General features: G+C 52.2%; 5 protein-coding genes across 5 annotated transcripts; 2 read left to right on the top strand and 3 right to left on the bottom strand.

The window, feature by feature from the left end:
- Nucleotides 1-153: 153 nt before the first annotated feature.
- On the bottom strand, nucleotides 154-2,444 carry CC84DRAFT_1165652 (retrograde regulation protein 2). The gene is made up of 2 exons (XM_018178767.1): nucleotides 2,127-2,444; nucleotides 154-1,975 (listed from the first exon to the last, which is right to left on the bottom strand). Exons 1-2 carry the CDS (start codon nucleotides 2,177-2,179, stop codon nucleotides 367-369), a joined length of 1,662 nt encoding a protein of 553 aa, XP_018033778.1. The 5' UTR covers nucleotides 2,180-2,444; the 3' UTR covers nucleotides 154-366.
- Nucleotides 2,386-4,360, bottom strand: CC84DRAFT_836615 (Rft-1-domain-containing protein). The gene has a single exon (XM_018187604.1). It carries the CDS (start codon nucleotides 4,195-4,197, stop codon nucleotides 2,593-2,595), a length of 1,605 nt encoding a protein of 534 aa, XP_018033777.1. The 5' UTR covers nucleotides 4,198-4,360; the 3' UTR covers nucleotides 2,386-2,592.
- Nucleotides 4,361-4,470: 110 nt separating this feature from the next.
- On the top strand, nucleotides 4,471-5,111 carry CC84DRAFT_1095707 (acyl-CoA N-acyltransferase; the record flags this gene model as incomplete). The annotated part of the gene is made up of 2 exons (XM_018174626.1): nucleotides 4,471-4,592; nucleotides 4,646-5,111. 2 exons carry the CDS (start codon nucleotides 4,471-4,473, stop codon nucleotides 5,109-5,111), a joined length of 588 nt encoding a protein of 195 aa, XP_018033776.1.
- Nucleotides 5,112-6,327: 1,216 nt separating this feature from the next.
- Nucleotides 6,328-8,406, top strand: CC84DRAFT_1095511 (FabD/lysophospholipase-like protein; the record flags this gene model as incomplete). The annotated part of the gene is made up of 1 exon (XM_018174617.1): nucleotides 6,328-8,406. The coding sequence occupies one exon, from the start codon at nucleotides 6,328-6,330 to the stop codon at nucleotides 8,404-8,406; it is 2,079 nt and encodes a 692-aa protein (XP_018033775.1).
- A 227-nt stretch (nucleotides 8,407-8,633) lies between these two features.
- On the bottom strand, nucleotides 8,634-9,856 carry CC84DRAFT_1260572 (uncharacterized protein). Its single transcript, XM_018184996.1, has 2 exons — nucleotides 9,373-9,856; nucleotides 8,634-9,306 (listed from the first exon to the last, which is right to left on the bottom strand). Exons 1-2 carry the CDS (start codon nucleotides 9,815-9,817, stop codon nucleotides 8,780-8,782), a joined length of 972 nt encoding a protein of 323 aa, XP_018033774.1. The 5' UTR covers nucleotides 9,818-9,856; the 3' UTR covers nucleotides 8,634-8,779.
- Nucleotides 9,857-12,535: the final 2,679 nt, after the last annotated feature.

Here is a 12,535-nt window from a genome sequence, read left to right as displayed (position 1 = left end):
CACGTTGCTGAGCGGCCATGACTCCACACCGCCACCTCCAAGGTCACGATGCCTTGCCCCTGAGATCCACGGCCTCCGACTGCCCGGAATAGATCACGATGCTCGCCACTCCGTGTTGCACAAACCGAGCTCCGGTATAGGATGCTACCTCTTGAGTCATTGTCAGAATCTAGAGCCTTGCGAGTTACAACCCATCCTGAGTTGACGCTATGCATGAAACGCTGCCACGCCTCTGAGTGAACATGCCGGCCACAATGCCCTCACAGCATGCTACGAAAGACATATCCTGCGCGTACGATTTGCACACTTCGCAAGTTTCAAAGTCCGTCTCTATGATTCTTGGCTGCTGGCTCGACCATGTTTCAATTACTTTCCGATACTTACCTCCACTTTATAACCATGCCCAGCGACCCAGTTCTTCTTCTTCCCCGCCTTGTCCACCTGCTCAAGTGCATCGTTGAGTGCTTCATCCATCTCGTCGACACGGGCCAGTGTCGGAAAGCTGAACGAAATGCATACTTTGTCGTTGCCCTTCTTGGTCGCGGCCCAAGTCGTCTGAATATCCAGACGTTGCTCTCTGATTACACCAGCTGGATATACAACTGCAACCACCGCAGCAACACGCCCTAGATGCACGCACCACCAGCTCAGGTCGCCCGGAAGCAACTGCAACAGGCGGTGGTAGAAGTCTTGCTCCGTGGGACTTAGTGACCGGAACCCGCCGTAACGTTCGCACAGCAGAATTGCCAGTACTGCACGCTGCTCGTGACTCATGCCGTGTGTTGATGCAAAGAAGCCGGTCGATGTGCTCCTCAGAGCCGCACCAGCGCAAACGTCCTTCGGAAATGCCGCGTGGGCATAGAGGGCTTGCGCGAAGGCTTGTATAAGGGCCGTGTTGAACGGCAACGGGGATGGTGTCGGGAGAGCACTCAACAGTAAACCAACAATCTCAGGGGCTGATTCTCTTGCATAAGCTTTGGTCGCGGTGACGATGGGATCCTCTTTCCTCTGCATCGGTTCCATCTCTGCAAAGTGCATCCCTTCTCTCACACCACCTTGGCAGAAGTGGACATCCTGGATAGTGGGTAATGCTTTTGAGAGGCAATCAACCAGGAAAGCGACGGCTGGAACCTGGCTTGCCCGCCTCTGCGATACTCTGAAAATATCGGGCGTGTCCTCGTCAAAGACGGCAGCGCGGACAGCCTGCGTATCCTGGAACGAGTATTCCTTGACCTTGAAGCCGTTGATGATCGGAATAGGATACGGCCTGATGCTGTGTTGTGACATGAGCACGAAGCCCCAGCCACGGAATCCGCCACCTGACAAGTACAAGTGAAGGCCTTCTCCCTGTTTAAACAATTCTTTAGGGATATCAATCTGCCGGACAGCATCGCTCAGGTCGCCCATTACCTCCTGCTCGAAGGTCTTGTATGCTTTGCTTCCCTTCGCTCCTGCAGCCTCCAGTCTCTTGGCCAACGCCGCCGCGCCGTACGGCAGACTCACGCTTCCCCTCTCGTACATCCTCACTTCTCCATCCGCAGTCATGATCCATGTAAGCTGGGTGCTGCCACCTCCCAAATCCATCACCAAGCCAGAAACATTGGCGTAGCTGCTTGCGACGCCGTAGGCTCCAACTCTCCCCTCCACCTCCTTCTCCAGCAGCTGTACTTTCCATCCAGTCTTCTCGTGGATCACATTCTGAAATTCTTGGGAGTTGATGGCCTTGCGAGTAGCTTCTGTGGCTACGATTCGGATCTGGTGTTCTGGTACACCGAAGTCGTGGCAGGTGGATTTGAAACGTAGCAGTGCTTTGATCACCCTCTCGATGGTCTCATGTGGGATTGGTATGGGATCGTTTGATGAAGGCGTGAATTGTGCATCGTAGAGAGATATGGCTGCTCGCGAGAGGTACAGCGTGGGTAAAATGCGAGCTGTTGGAGGTTGGAGGTCGGTGATGGAGAAGCGGATGCCGTTGCTACGACAGTCAGTCAGACCACACACATATGCTATCTACGGCATACAACCGCCTAATGTACAGTGCATTCTGATATGAAGCTCCTTCCACTGCTCATCGTCTACAGTGTCCCCCTCCCCCTACACCCTTCACAAAGTAAACTCAAGCATACCTTCCCATGTCCACCAACCCATGGTAGTACTCGCATCTCTCCAATCCCGCCATTCCCAACAGATCCTTCGTAATCTTGACTCGCGCTTCCTTCGCTCTACCAAGCCCGCCGAGCCCAATGGCGCGATAAATCCTAGTGCTCACACCGTTCGCGGTCCGCCCCGCAAGCTATTACCCCCAGGAAATCTCTTTTCGGAACACCACGTAGTTTCCGTTACCCTTAGGAAATGCAGGGGTGCGCGCGAATATTAGGTAAATGCCGGATCGTGTGATGCGCGAATATTGAGAGGCGAGGCCTGGAGATGAGGGGATGACGTGTGGAGATGTGTGGTCGGAAAGAGTTTGTTGGTGCGGTCGGAAGCCGTTCCGAGCATTGGCGGGGCAGGTGTGGAGGGTGACGACTGCACCAGATACCAGGTCGTGAAGCAAGGACTGTGATCTTGGGAGTACCTGAATCGCTACCTAGTTTACGAGTCCTTTTTCTCAGGTGACGGACGCAGTGTGTGCCAGCATTCCAGCAGGAATTTCTCCTCGAAGAAGAGCATCACAAATGCCCAAGATGCGCCCACGACTCCTAGACTCGCCAGCTCCCCAAACACACCGTATCGCAAGAGCCAATCTGGTCTGGGCCTGAACTGCATCGCCCATGGATAGAACTGCGCAGACAGCAAGACTGGGTTCGACGGCAGACAGTCAAACACGCTGAAGCTCACATCCCTTTCCTTGAAGAACCGCTGGATGAACCACATGTTGTAGATTATGCGTAGGCCCATGTTCACACTGTTAGCAGCGATGACACCACTGGCGCCCCATGCGAGATGCGAGATGAAATACCAGGCGCTGCCGGCGAAACAAGCGAAAAACAGGCCCATGAATAAAGACTGTGAGTAAAGCTGTCGGTTGGTGGCTACTGCGGCTACGAATGCCTCTGTGACACCGTTGATGGCGAGAAATGGGATGTAACGACAGTACGTTGCCAGGACATCCGAAGCCGAGGTATTGGCCCATTTGCTTCCTGCCACGATGGAGAGGAGCAACGGTGCTACTTTGGGACCGAGGATAGCGGCTACGAGCGAGATGAGCGTGTAGATACGCAGAACCATCTTTAGGATTCTGGAGGCTTTGGTGAGGTTCTGAGTCTGCTCTGCTGAACGTGTGACTGGAGTGGGCTCGGTGTCGGCACATAGTTTGGCGAAGAGGTTTCGACTGCTTTCCTCGATGGGCTGGAAGAGCATACGTGCGATGAGGCCGCCGTAGTTGGACGCAAGAGCAAACGCACCCTGGTCCGTGAGGGAAACCAGCCTTGTGATGAGGAGCGAGTCGCCTTGGGTGAGGATGTATTTAAGTGCCGACTGTAGGGAGAGCGATCCTGTTATGCGCAATAGCGGAATCGGGAAATGGTTGAGAACGACTGGCATATCTCTTGTAGGCCGTATCTGCTTCGGCAGAAGTGAGAAGCTTTCCTTCTGCGCTACCGGCCACATCCTGTAGGTATAGACAGCCAACAAGACAAGAGCGTAACCTAGCTGTCCGACTGCAAATGGTAACACGCCAACATTCACCCCATATTTGCTTGCCAGAATGGCAGATCCGCACGTCCCAAAGCATCGCAAGATTGTAGCCGTACTCTCAGCTGAGGCTCGAATCTTGTACAGCAGCTTCTGCTGCACAGCTGAAAAAGCAGGCTCGGTAAGAAGCTCGATGAAGGTAGCTAAGCAATATACGCTCAATGCATCCACGAAATGCGGCACATTCGGTATCTCCGAAGATAGCCACAAGAGCGCGAGGCCGTAGATAAGTGGAATGCCGAAGAAGACGGCAAGGTAGGAAAGGTTCACTACCGCCTGAGTGCCATGGGTTTGGCGCTGAACGGCAACGCGCAGGCTTTCGCGTGCAAAGTATAGCACCGAAATAGAAAAGAGCTCGAGCTGCGCAGAGGCACCGAGCTGTTCGGGCGACAAGAAGCGCAACAGGAGCTGATTGACAGCAAAGGTGAGTGCTCGTGAACCGACTTGGAGCAGAATGAGAAACGTCGCTCCCTGCGCGGATGCGGAAACAACTGATTGTGACATCGCTCAGTGATCCGGACGCGGCGTCGCAGCGGAGCTTTCCAATTCGCACCTATCTCTTTTGGATTTTTCTTCAGGGAGTCATCCCGTTCAGGCTTGCGGTCGCGGGCGTCGATTTGTTGTTGCGGGACGTGTCATCAAAAGACGGTGTCTGAAGCGGCTAGCGTTCGATGACTGACTGGAAGGCTATGTCGCGTGGCTGCAGCTCCTCACGAATACTAATAACAAGCGACGCACACCGCACCATGGCTCTTGAACGGTCTCAAGTCCCTGGAGATGGTTGTAGTCGACGCGACGATCACGGCTCGCACGGAGAGGTTACTGATTCGCCCCCTCACGATGGAGGATGCGGAGGATATAGTGCTAATGCGTAGCCACCCCGAGACGATGAAGCATACGTGAGTTTCGCTCCATGCGCTACTGCGCAATTCCCTGCGCTGACCTGGATTAGGCCTCTTCTACCGTCCGACGATGTCGAAAAGTCCAGAGCCTGGATCCAGGGCTGCTTTGACCGCGATAACTGCTGGAACTTCGTCGTCGAGCTCCTCCCCTCTGCGCCCGGTGCGTCGACGACATCGCCACGCGTCATCGGTATGATAGGGGCGGTGCGAGCACCCGAGGTCGGATACATGCTCAATCACAAGTACTGGGGCAAAGGCTATGCGACAGAAGCATTGCGAGGCTTCATTCCGCTCTTTTTTGAGCACTTCGCGGGAGGCCCACAAGGTCGCTTTGAGTACGCCGAAGCACAAACGGATCCAGAACTTGTGGCTAGCCAACATGTTCTAGAAAAGGTCGGGTTCAAGCTGCACGAGCTGAGGGAGAAGGACTTTGACAACCCTATATTAGGGCTACGAGATACCTTGGTGTATCGCTTGTATAGACCTGGTGGTGAAGGTCGGGCTGCTTCCGAGTAGCAGCAATAACACTGGGGCAGAGCCAGTGCTACTCTGCGGCCTTGACGATGTCCAGTTCCCACGTGTGCTGAGTGTTAGCACCAATCCGCGAGTGTCCTGTCGCCGCGTCAGCCACAACACGGGTATTGAGCACATGTTGTATCGTATTTCAAAGTAGTATCTAATCTCATGACCACGTTGGGGATCCTACACAAGCACGATCGAATTCGAGGCAGAATGCTCAAAGCCTGCCTGCGCTCAAATACTCAGAGCTGCCGACCGGTTCCATGGGCCGTTGGATTCTGTAACAAGGTCACACCAATACATTTCCATACTGCCTGTGGATGTATGATCCCTCCCGTTGTAGCAACACGTGGACGACTTGAGCCTCAAGCTGACGTTGGCTAGGCTAAAATTGCTGACCATCCATTTCGATCTCAATCGAGGCGCAGCACCATCTCAATGTGACACGATCTTACCTTTTTCTACTGTCTCTCTGAACACGATACACCCATCTTCTCGGTTAGTCGGCTCGCATGTGTCTACATGGAGGGCGCTAGCTGTGATAGCTGTGTTTCTAATTCGACGATAATGCACTGTGCCTCCTTTGCCATGTGGAGAATGCCTTCTTCTGGTTGGCTTGGGCGTTTTGGACCCCGTCGCCTACCCGTAGTTCCATGCACACCTCGTTATGTAAATGCGAAGTGAGGCGCTGAGCAGCCACGCGCTCATGACCTTCGACGCGAATCACTAAGGCAGCTGACAGAGGCGCCCACCTCATAATCCGAATAGCGACGACGTCAACGTCGTTGAAACCGTCCAAAATTAGTACTCGAGGCTGGCAGGCAACCGTACGTCAAATAGTCTCGTTCCGGAAGTGTGGTTAACTAGCAAACAAGGCTGAAGCTCTTGACTTCTGCCTCGCACCTAGGTTGACTCACTACATTGTAGGCCTCCTATATTGTCGCAGTCAACGAAGGCGGCCTCGCGTATGCGCGTCGTGGTGACTGTAGCCACAGCCATCGTCTATTCCATGTCGCCACACTATAACTCCCCTAAAACAAACCTCTGCCAAAGCTCCAGCCACCATACCCATCGGTCTTTGTGTTATTCAGAGCGTCCAACTCTCAGGAGTCTACCTTGACTTAAGAACTGAGGCGGGTAACCGCCGACGGAAGTGTCGAGAGCCATACACATCTTTCCTCCACTACTTCGCATCGCCGCCACGCGTACCACCATGGAACTTTCGAGGGCGGAAATAAACCCTCACGCGCCTCTGCGCTTGCTGTCACTCGATGGTGGCGGCGTGCGAGGGTTGTCAAGCTTGATGGTGTTGGATGACTTGATGGAAAGCATCGCACAAGAAGAGAAGAGATTGGGACGACGACTGAACAACGATACATCAGCACTTAAGCCATGCGATTATTTCGACCTAATTGGTGGCACGAGCACCGGCGGCATCATCGCTATCCTCCTTTCGCGACTCCAACTCGATTGCAAGCAATGCATCAATATCTATACGAAGCTCGCCGAGCAAATATTCAAGAATGACAGATCGATCAAAATGTTTGGAGCGAAGATACCGACTGGGGCAAGTCGATTTTCTGGAGTGGTCTTAGAAAATGCCATTAAGCAAGCTCTCGTTGACCTAGGCTACGATCAGGATGAGTTGATGTGGGACGATTCGCTGTTTGAAGAGTTGCCAGAGAGCGAACTCCCTCGCGATAGCATTTGGTCTGATACCGTGCCGGACATTGTCACAGAAAGTCCTGTCGGAACGTTGAAGAATGCGCCAGGTGTACTACCACAGACTAATGGTGTACTGTCGCCGCCGCCTAGCAACATTGCAGACGAGCAGCGACCTTTACTCTCAGCAACCGACAGAAACAACCCATTCACTAATTCAACACCTTGCAGAAGCGACACCTGGAAACTTAAGCCCAGACTCAGCGTCCATAAGAGAAAGAATGCGAAGGGCTGCAGAGGTTTCGTCCTTACATCACTGAAGCAAGCGTTGGGGTTGCCCAGAATTCTATCGACATATGATCCCAATGATCGAACAACAAAGATCTGGGAAGCTTTACGAGCAACCTCGGCAGCGCCGACATTCTTTGAAGAGATGCAGTTCGGCACACCCAAAGTCACTTATCTGGACGGTGGTGTGGGTTTCAACAACCCTTGCGCAGAGGTGGATTACGCAGCCAAAGCATTGTGGGAGGGACGACCGATTGGTGTCATTGTTTCAGTTGGAACTGGTCTCCAGTCGATCCCTAGCGTTGGCAACGTTGGCTCATGGTTGCCATTCGGGTTAGGGACGGATATTGCGCTAGTCTCTGCCCTGGCAGGAATGGCGACTAGTACCCAGAGAGTTGACAACGAGATGAAGAGGATGTACTACAACACATCGACGAGGTACTATCGCTTTGACGTCGATCGCGGCCTCGCCAATGTAAGCCTAGAACAGTGGATGAAGGAAGACGAGATGGCAGCACTCACAGAACAATACATGCGCGATGCAAAGCAGCTACGAACTGCGCGACAGTTGGGCGAGCTGATGGCTAAGCTCTCAGCTTTACCTCCGAAATTTGAGATTGGCGCTACCCACTTTCGAGTTGGCATGGACGGTCGTGGACTCATCGATCAGTCCTTCCAACTAGTCCAAGTCGACTTCAAGACCGGTCTTCCTCTGGGGGTTGTAAGTACTATGGAGCACCAATCGCAACTAAGCCACTTCCGCGATACATCGCCCTCCGGCGAGGGCGGGATGGCCGTCAGCGATGGCAAGTTAAGGCGCATATTTCCCGTGGCGGAAGATCTCGATCACGACGGCCGGCGAGAAGAAGCAGCAGTGTACCAGTGCATCAACGCCGAGAACATATGCTTGCGCACCATCAAGACTGGCATTCCCCAGGGGCGCTACCGCGTTCAATTCATCGTCTCGTTCCAAAAATCGGTGCACACGCCGCCTCACGATCTAGTCTTCTCCGTTGGCAAGCCATTTGACGCAACAACGTTCGCGCAGCGTTATGTTGATGCGAACATCACACCCGATGTGGTACCAGTGCTTCTTCATCCTGATGCAGTCAGAGTACGTGTAGGCAAAAGAATATACAATGAAAACGTCGGAAAGATGTGGATGGAGATCGAAGGTGACGTTGAGGTCAGTGTGGGCCTTGATGGGGCGCTGGGATTCATCGTGAGTCGGAAGTTCGAAGAAGGTGTTGCTATTGACGGGTGGACTTTTGGAGGTGTACGCTTGGAGCCTGTGTTTGGAAAGCCTGGAGATCTGTTGACAAGGACACTGTCGTATCGGTAGATAACTGTCGTGACGATGAAGTTCAAAGATCAAGGGTATTGGGATATAATGCATAGGCCAGCGTTTCTCTAAATTAGATTGCATTGTTCGAAAAAGTTTCCATCATACTTGCCCTAGGGACATCAACGCGAACGGGATGGAGAGACTACAGTGTCTGCATTACATTTTACTGTGGCTTGCAAAGCTCGCAAAGAGTCTACGAATGATAATAGCTGCATTTAAGACTTGGGATTGCCTTTGACAACATTTCGTAAATTTGTTCTTATGCGTGTGCCAATGCATTCTCTCATATGTAAGCATCTGGCACATACGTACTCCAGTTTACGGATCTGCGGCTTGCACTAATACGACAATCTCCAGGGAATGATGCATGCTAGCATTCATCCACATCCACCATTCTCTTCTTGCCCTTGTCCTTCTTTTTCACAATTGTTTCCGGTACGCTACTTAGGCTCTCGACACTCTGCGACATGGATCCGTATGTCCCTGACGGTTGCCCAGCAAATTCTGTGCTTTCATCAGGGGTTACAAGTAAAGGCTCACCCGCACCATCACCAGCAGCTTCTTTCTCAACGTCCCTATCATCAGTGCTGTCGTGGCGACGAACACTCGCTGGTCGGGCCCACTTTGGAAGGACCAGTTTTCTTATCCTACCGAAGTTGGTATGGGTGGGATGAGTTGAGGGTCCTGGTTCACTCGAAGGCCCTGCCTGCTCGTTGAGGGCTGTAATGACTGCTTCGCTGTGGGAAGCTTCATCCTGTATGCTAGTGACATGACCGCAGTGCCCGCAGGGTCTTGTGTCGAGGTCGCGTTGCCATTGTGACTTCTTCCTCGCTAATAATTCTTTCCAGAATGCGACTCCGTGAAGCACACTAGCCGCGAAGTTTGTTAGGTTGGCATCTATGCAGAGTCAATTCACCGCGCCCCAACGCATAAGAAATTTTGTGAACTTGACGAGCCACTTACATGCTTCCAACGTTTCTGACCCACCGTATCGGTCATAATAGCCACTGCTTGCAACGACGAAGAACAACCCCCAGAACAGCCACTGTAGGGCAACAGCGAAGATGAAATCCCCGACCAACAATACCTTCGAGGGCCATGTTGGCTGTGCATGAGCAACTTGGGGCAACAATGTATCGTCGTCTTTTGCTTGGGATGCTAAAATTACTGCCGTTCGTGTTCCATAGGTGACCAAATCGTATGAGACGAAGGCAATGGATCCGCAAAGAAGAGCTGTGGATAAGACGAAGTTTGGCAATCGATACATGCCTCCATAACTACTGGAAAGTGCGAGTAAAATGGCGGTGTTGAGGAGTACACCAACAGTGCCTGCGATGAGGATGCTGCGCCGCAAACTGTACAATGGATGCGAATCGTACGGAATGCGGATTCGGCGAACCTTTGCCATAGTATGCAGCTCGATTGTTGAATGAGTACTAGATTTGTTTTTTTTTTGTGACGAGGTCTTCAAGTCAATACGATCTCAGTGCCTCCCACTTGTCTCGTATACCATAAAGCTGGTGCCTGAAGGCGGACAATCCCTGGAGGCCAAGCCTGGACTTAGCGATCGCTATTGGTCACAAAGTGAAACAGGCGAGCTGCCGCTTACCCGACCCATATACTTTGAATCTTTCCTGCGAGATTTCATATCTGTCCTTTTTCTCTTGAAGAATGGTGGAATCTACTCTATCTGACTGCTAATATAAGGCTTCCACGATGTCGTTATGCTCGAGTGTAATATCAGACGATAATGTGAAAGATCCCTAGGATATGCCCAAGCTCCAAAAACACAAGTCCTTCGGCGAAGGAGCTCCTCTTCACTTGGATAGAAGCAGGTGTTGATCAAGGTTTGGTGTCACTATAAATGATTAACACGCGTAGTCCCTTGGAATGACAAGCTCTACATGTGCGGGAATTTCATCGTCAGCGTCTCTGCTAGCTCAAAGCAGGCCATTGCAAAGATTCGGAGGACACGGAGTAAATTTGAGATTGAGGTGTCGGAACTGTCGATCGGGGAGGTCTGTAGTGGCTGCCTGGTAGCTAAAGCTCACCGCGACTGCTACATCAGGAGGGTCTGCAAGTAGGCCTGGACACTGCATTCACTAACAGCAGACTGCTACTGTTGTGACTAAATTTGCTGTCGGGCGTTGATGTTCGCGACTGGCGTTGCGATGGATCACTGGGGAGAAGTTGTGCCCTATATATTCGCCATTCCTCAAAAGGTTAATTAGCCATTTCCGAAATGTAGCTTGCTTCGATGCAACCATGACCGCGCCACCTGCGCCTGTCTGTCATCAACCATCCCAATGACCAGCCCCATCTCCTACAACTCCTAGATCTTTAGTGTCATGCTGTAGCAGCAGCATAGTCGTTGGCTGTCGTAAGACTGGCTTGCTAATCGTTGGCCGCCGGCTTCCGGGTGCCTTTTGGCGCAACCCTGAGGAACCGCTCCTTGTGTTTGAGCTTTGAATTCCACTGTTAGAACATGAGATTTATCGTATACTCGTAAGCTTATTGTGTGGCTGGTACAAATGGGCAGCTAATGTACTCAACGCTAGAGCGAGTTTGAGGGCTTTTATTGCTACGCAGGTATATATCTACCTGTGGAATGACCTGTTCCCCTCGAACTCGATCCATCATGCGCGGTCCAATTGAGCCGCTCTCCTTGCCTTTGACCTGATCTGCATATGTGCTCCCGACAAAATCTACCTGCATCCGTCTCTCTATCGCCCACCCCGACCCATTAGGGTTATCATTGGCTGCAGCTACAGCGAAGCGCTCTCCGCTGACCGGTTATGGAATGGTCTTAACTCATCGTCATCATCATCGATCCTCTTTGCAACAGCTGAGGAATAAGCCTTGGCTCAACACCAATGAGAGACCGAATTTGCGATAACTTTTAAGCTTCGCAGGTCACGGTTCCTATAACGATTTGGTAGTGCTTTTTCAGCTGCGACACTCGAGGCAGAATTCACTCGGCCCTGCGTGGGTCACAGAGTAATATTCGCCAAGAGGTAGCACGAAATCCAAGCTCTGACTTGCTGTAGAGCAAAGCTTCTATCTTTTCGGCATTTCGGGCCTGTGAAGCTCTTAGAAGATCGAGTCAGACATATGAGTGGACAGAGCAAATATGTGGCGCCGCTTACCATCGCATCGGGGTAGACTATCGCATGCCAACATAAGCCTCGTTCGGACTACTCCTAATAACATTAGAACAGAGACATGCCACGATGACACAGACCAACTGCGGCTCCGATGGCGTCCCACGGGACCTAAGGAATACTGATCCTGACGAGCATTCGCCCTCGACATGGTATCACTTCGCCGTTGACGTGCATCTACATCTCCCGCTGTGCTCTGTACCTGGTACACTAAGTGGACTGCTACATCCTTGGAAATGTGATATGGCCCCTGCATAAGGTACGTAACTCAGAGCCTGCGCGTGATCATTCCAAGCATGATGGCCACTGTTATGTAAAGGTCCACTAAGGTTACTCGATAGGCGCTGGCCGTATGATCAACTTGCGGGCCCGAGCCGGACCGTCCTGATCTTTCAAGCGCTTGTTTCGTATGTGTACCGGACGAGTCATTTTCTGCAGTAGCGAAAAGGGTCTTTAGCAAGCCTCAAAATCCCGGCACCGCGATGGATGCGTCCCGATGTCGCCAATGTACCCATATCACCGAACCTGATCCTTCGACTGCTTGCCTGGCATGTATCCCTGCGCGGAATGGGTCGGTTGACACAAGGCTCGTCCCGCGATATCCGCATTGAACTATCGAAATTAGACAGCAAGGTAACTCCGAGGGGGCAAGATCATCACAGCTGTGAGGCCAGCTGGGACGGTTCCGCGGGTTCTCGCTTGCATGGGTAAAGCTCTTTCCTGCAGCTTGGATTCGGTCAGTAGCGCTGAACCGCAGCTTCGGAAACGAATAAACGAGTATTCGTCCTTCCCGCTGTAAGGTAATGCACGTGTTCGGGCAAAAATCGTTCGGCCGCGTTGCCTTTACGCCACACGAAGCATCACAAGACTGGCTCTCGCTGTGAGTGGGTCCCCTTCGTCTCCCACCCCCAGCTTTGTTATACACAACCCTTGAATTTTACAGGCCTTTTAGAATCACGATGACG

This window comes from Paraphaeosphaeria sporulosa, assembly GCF_001642045.1.
Source record: "Paraphaeosphaeria sporulosa strain AP3s5-JAC2a unplaced genomic scaffold CC84scaffold_7, whole genome shotgun sequence".
NCBI lineage: Eukaryota > Fungi > Ascomycota > Dothideomycetes > Pleosporales > Didymosphaeriaceae > Paraphaeosphaeria > Paraphaeosphaeria sporulosa.
This window is presented reverse-complemented; position numbering and strand designations above follow the sequence as displayed.

Coding starts and splice junctions, on each gene's coding strand:
- CC84DRAFT_1165652 (XM_018178767.1), bottom strand. CDS start 2,179: ATGGCGGGATTGGAGAGATGCGAGTACTACCATGGGTTGGTGGACATG. Junction 1,976..2,126: donor GGGTTGGTGGACATGGGAAG/GTATGCTTGAGT, acceptor TGACTGTCGTAG/CAACGGCATCCGCTTCTCCA.
- CC84DRAFT_836615 (XM_018187604.1), bottom strand. CDS start 4,197: ATGTCACAATCAGTTGTTTCCGCATCCGCGCAGGGAGCGACGTTTCTC.
- CC84DRAFT_1260572 (XM_018184996.1), bottom strand. CDS start 9,817: ATGGCAAAGGTTCGCCGAATCCGCATTCCGTACGATTCGCATCCATTG. Junction 9,307..9,372: donor GTCAGAAACGTTGGAAGCAT/GTAAGTGGCTCG, acceptor GACTCTGCATAG/ATGCCAACCTAACAAACTTC.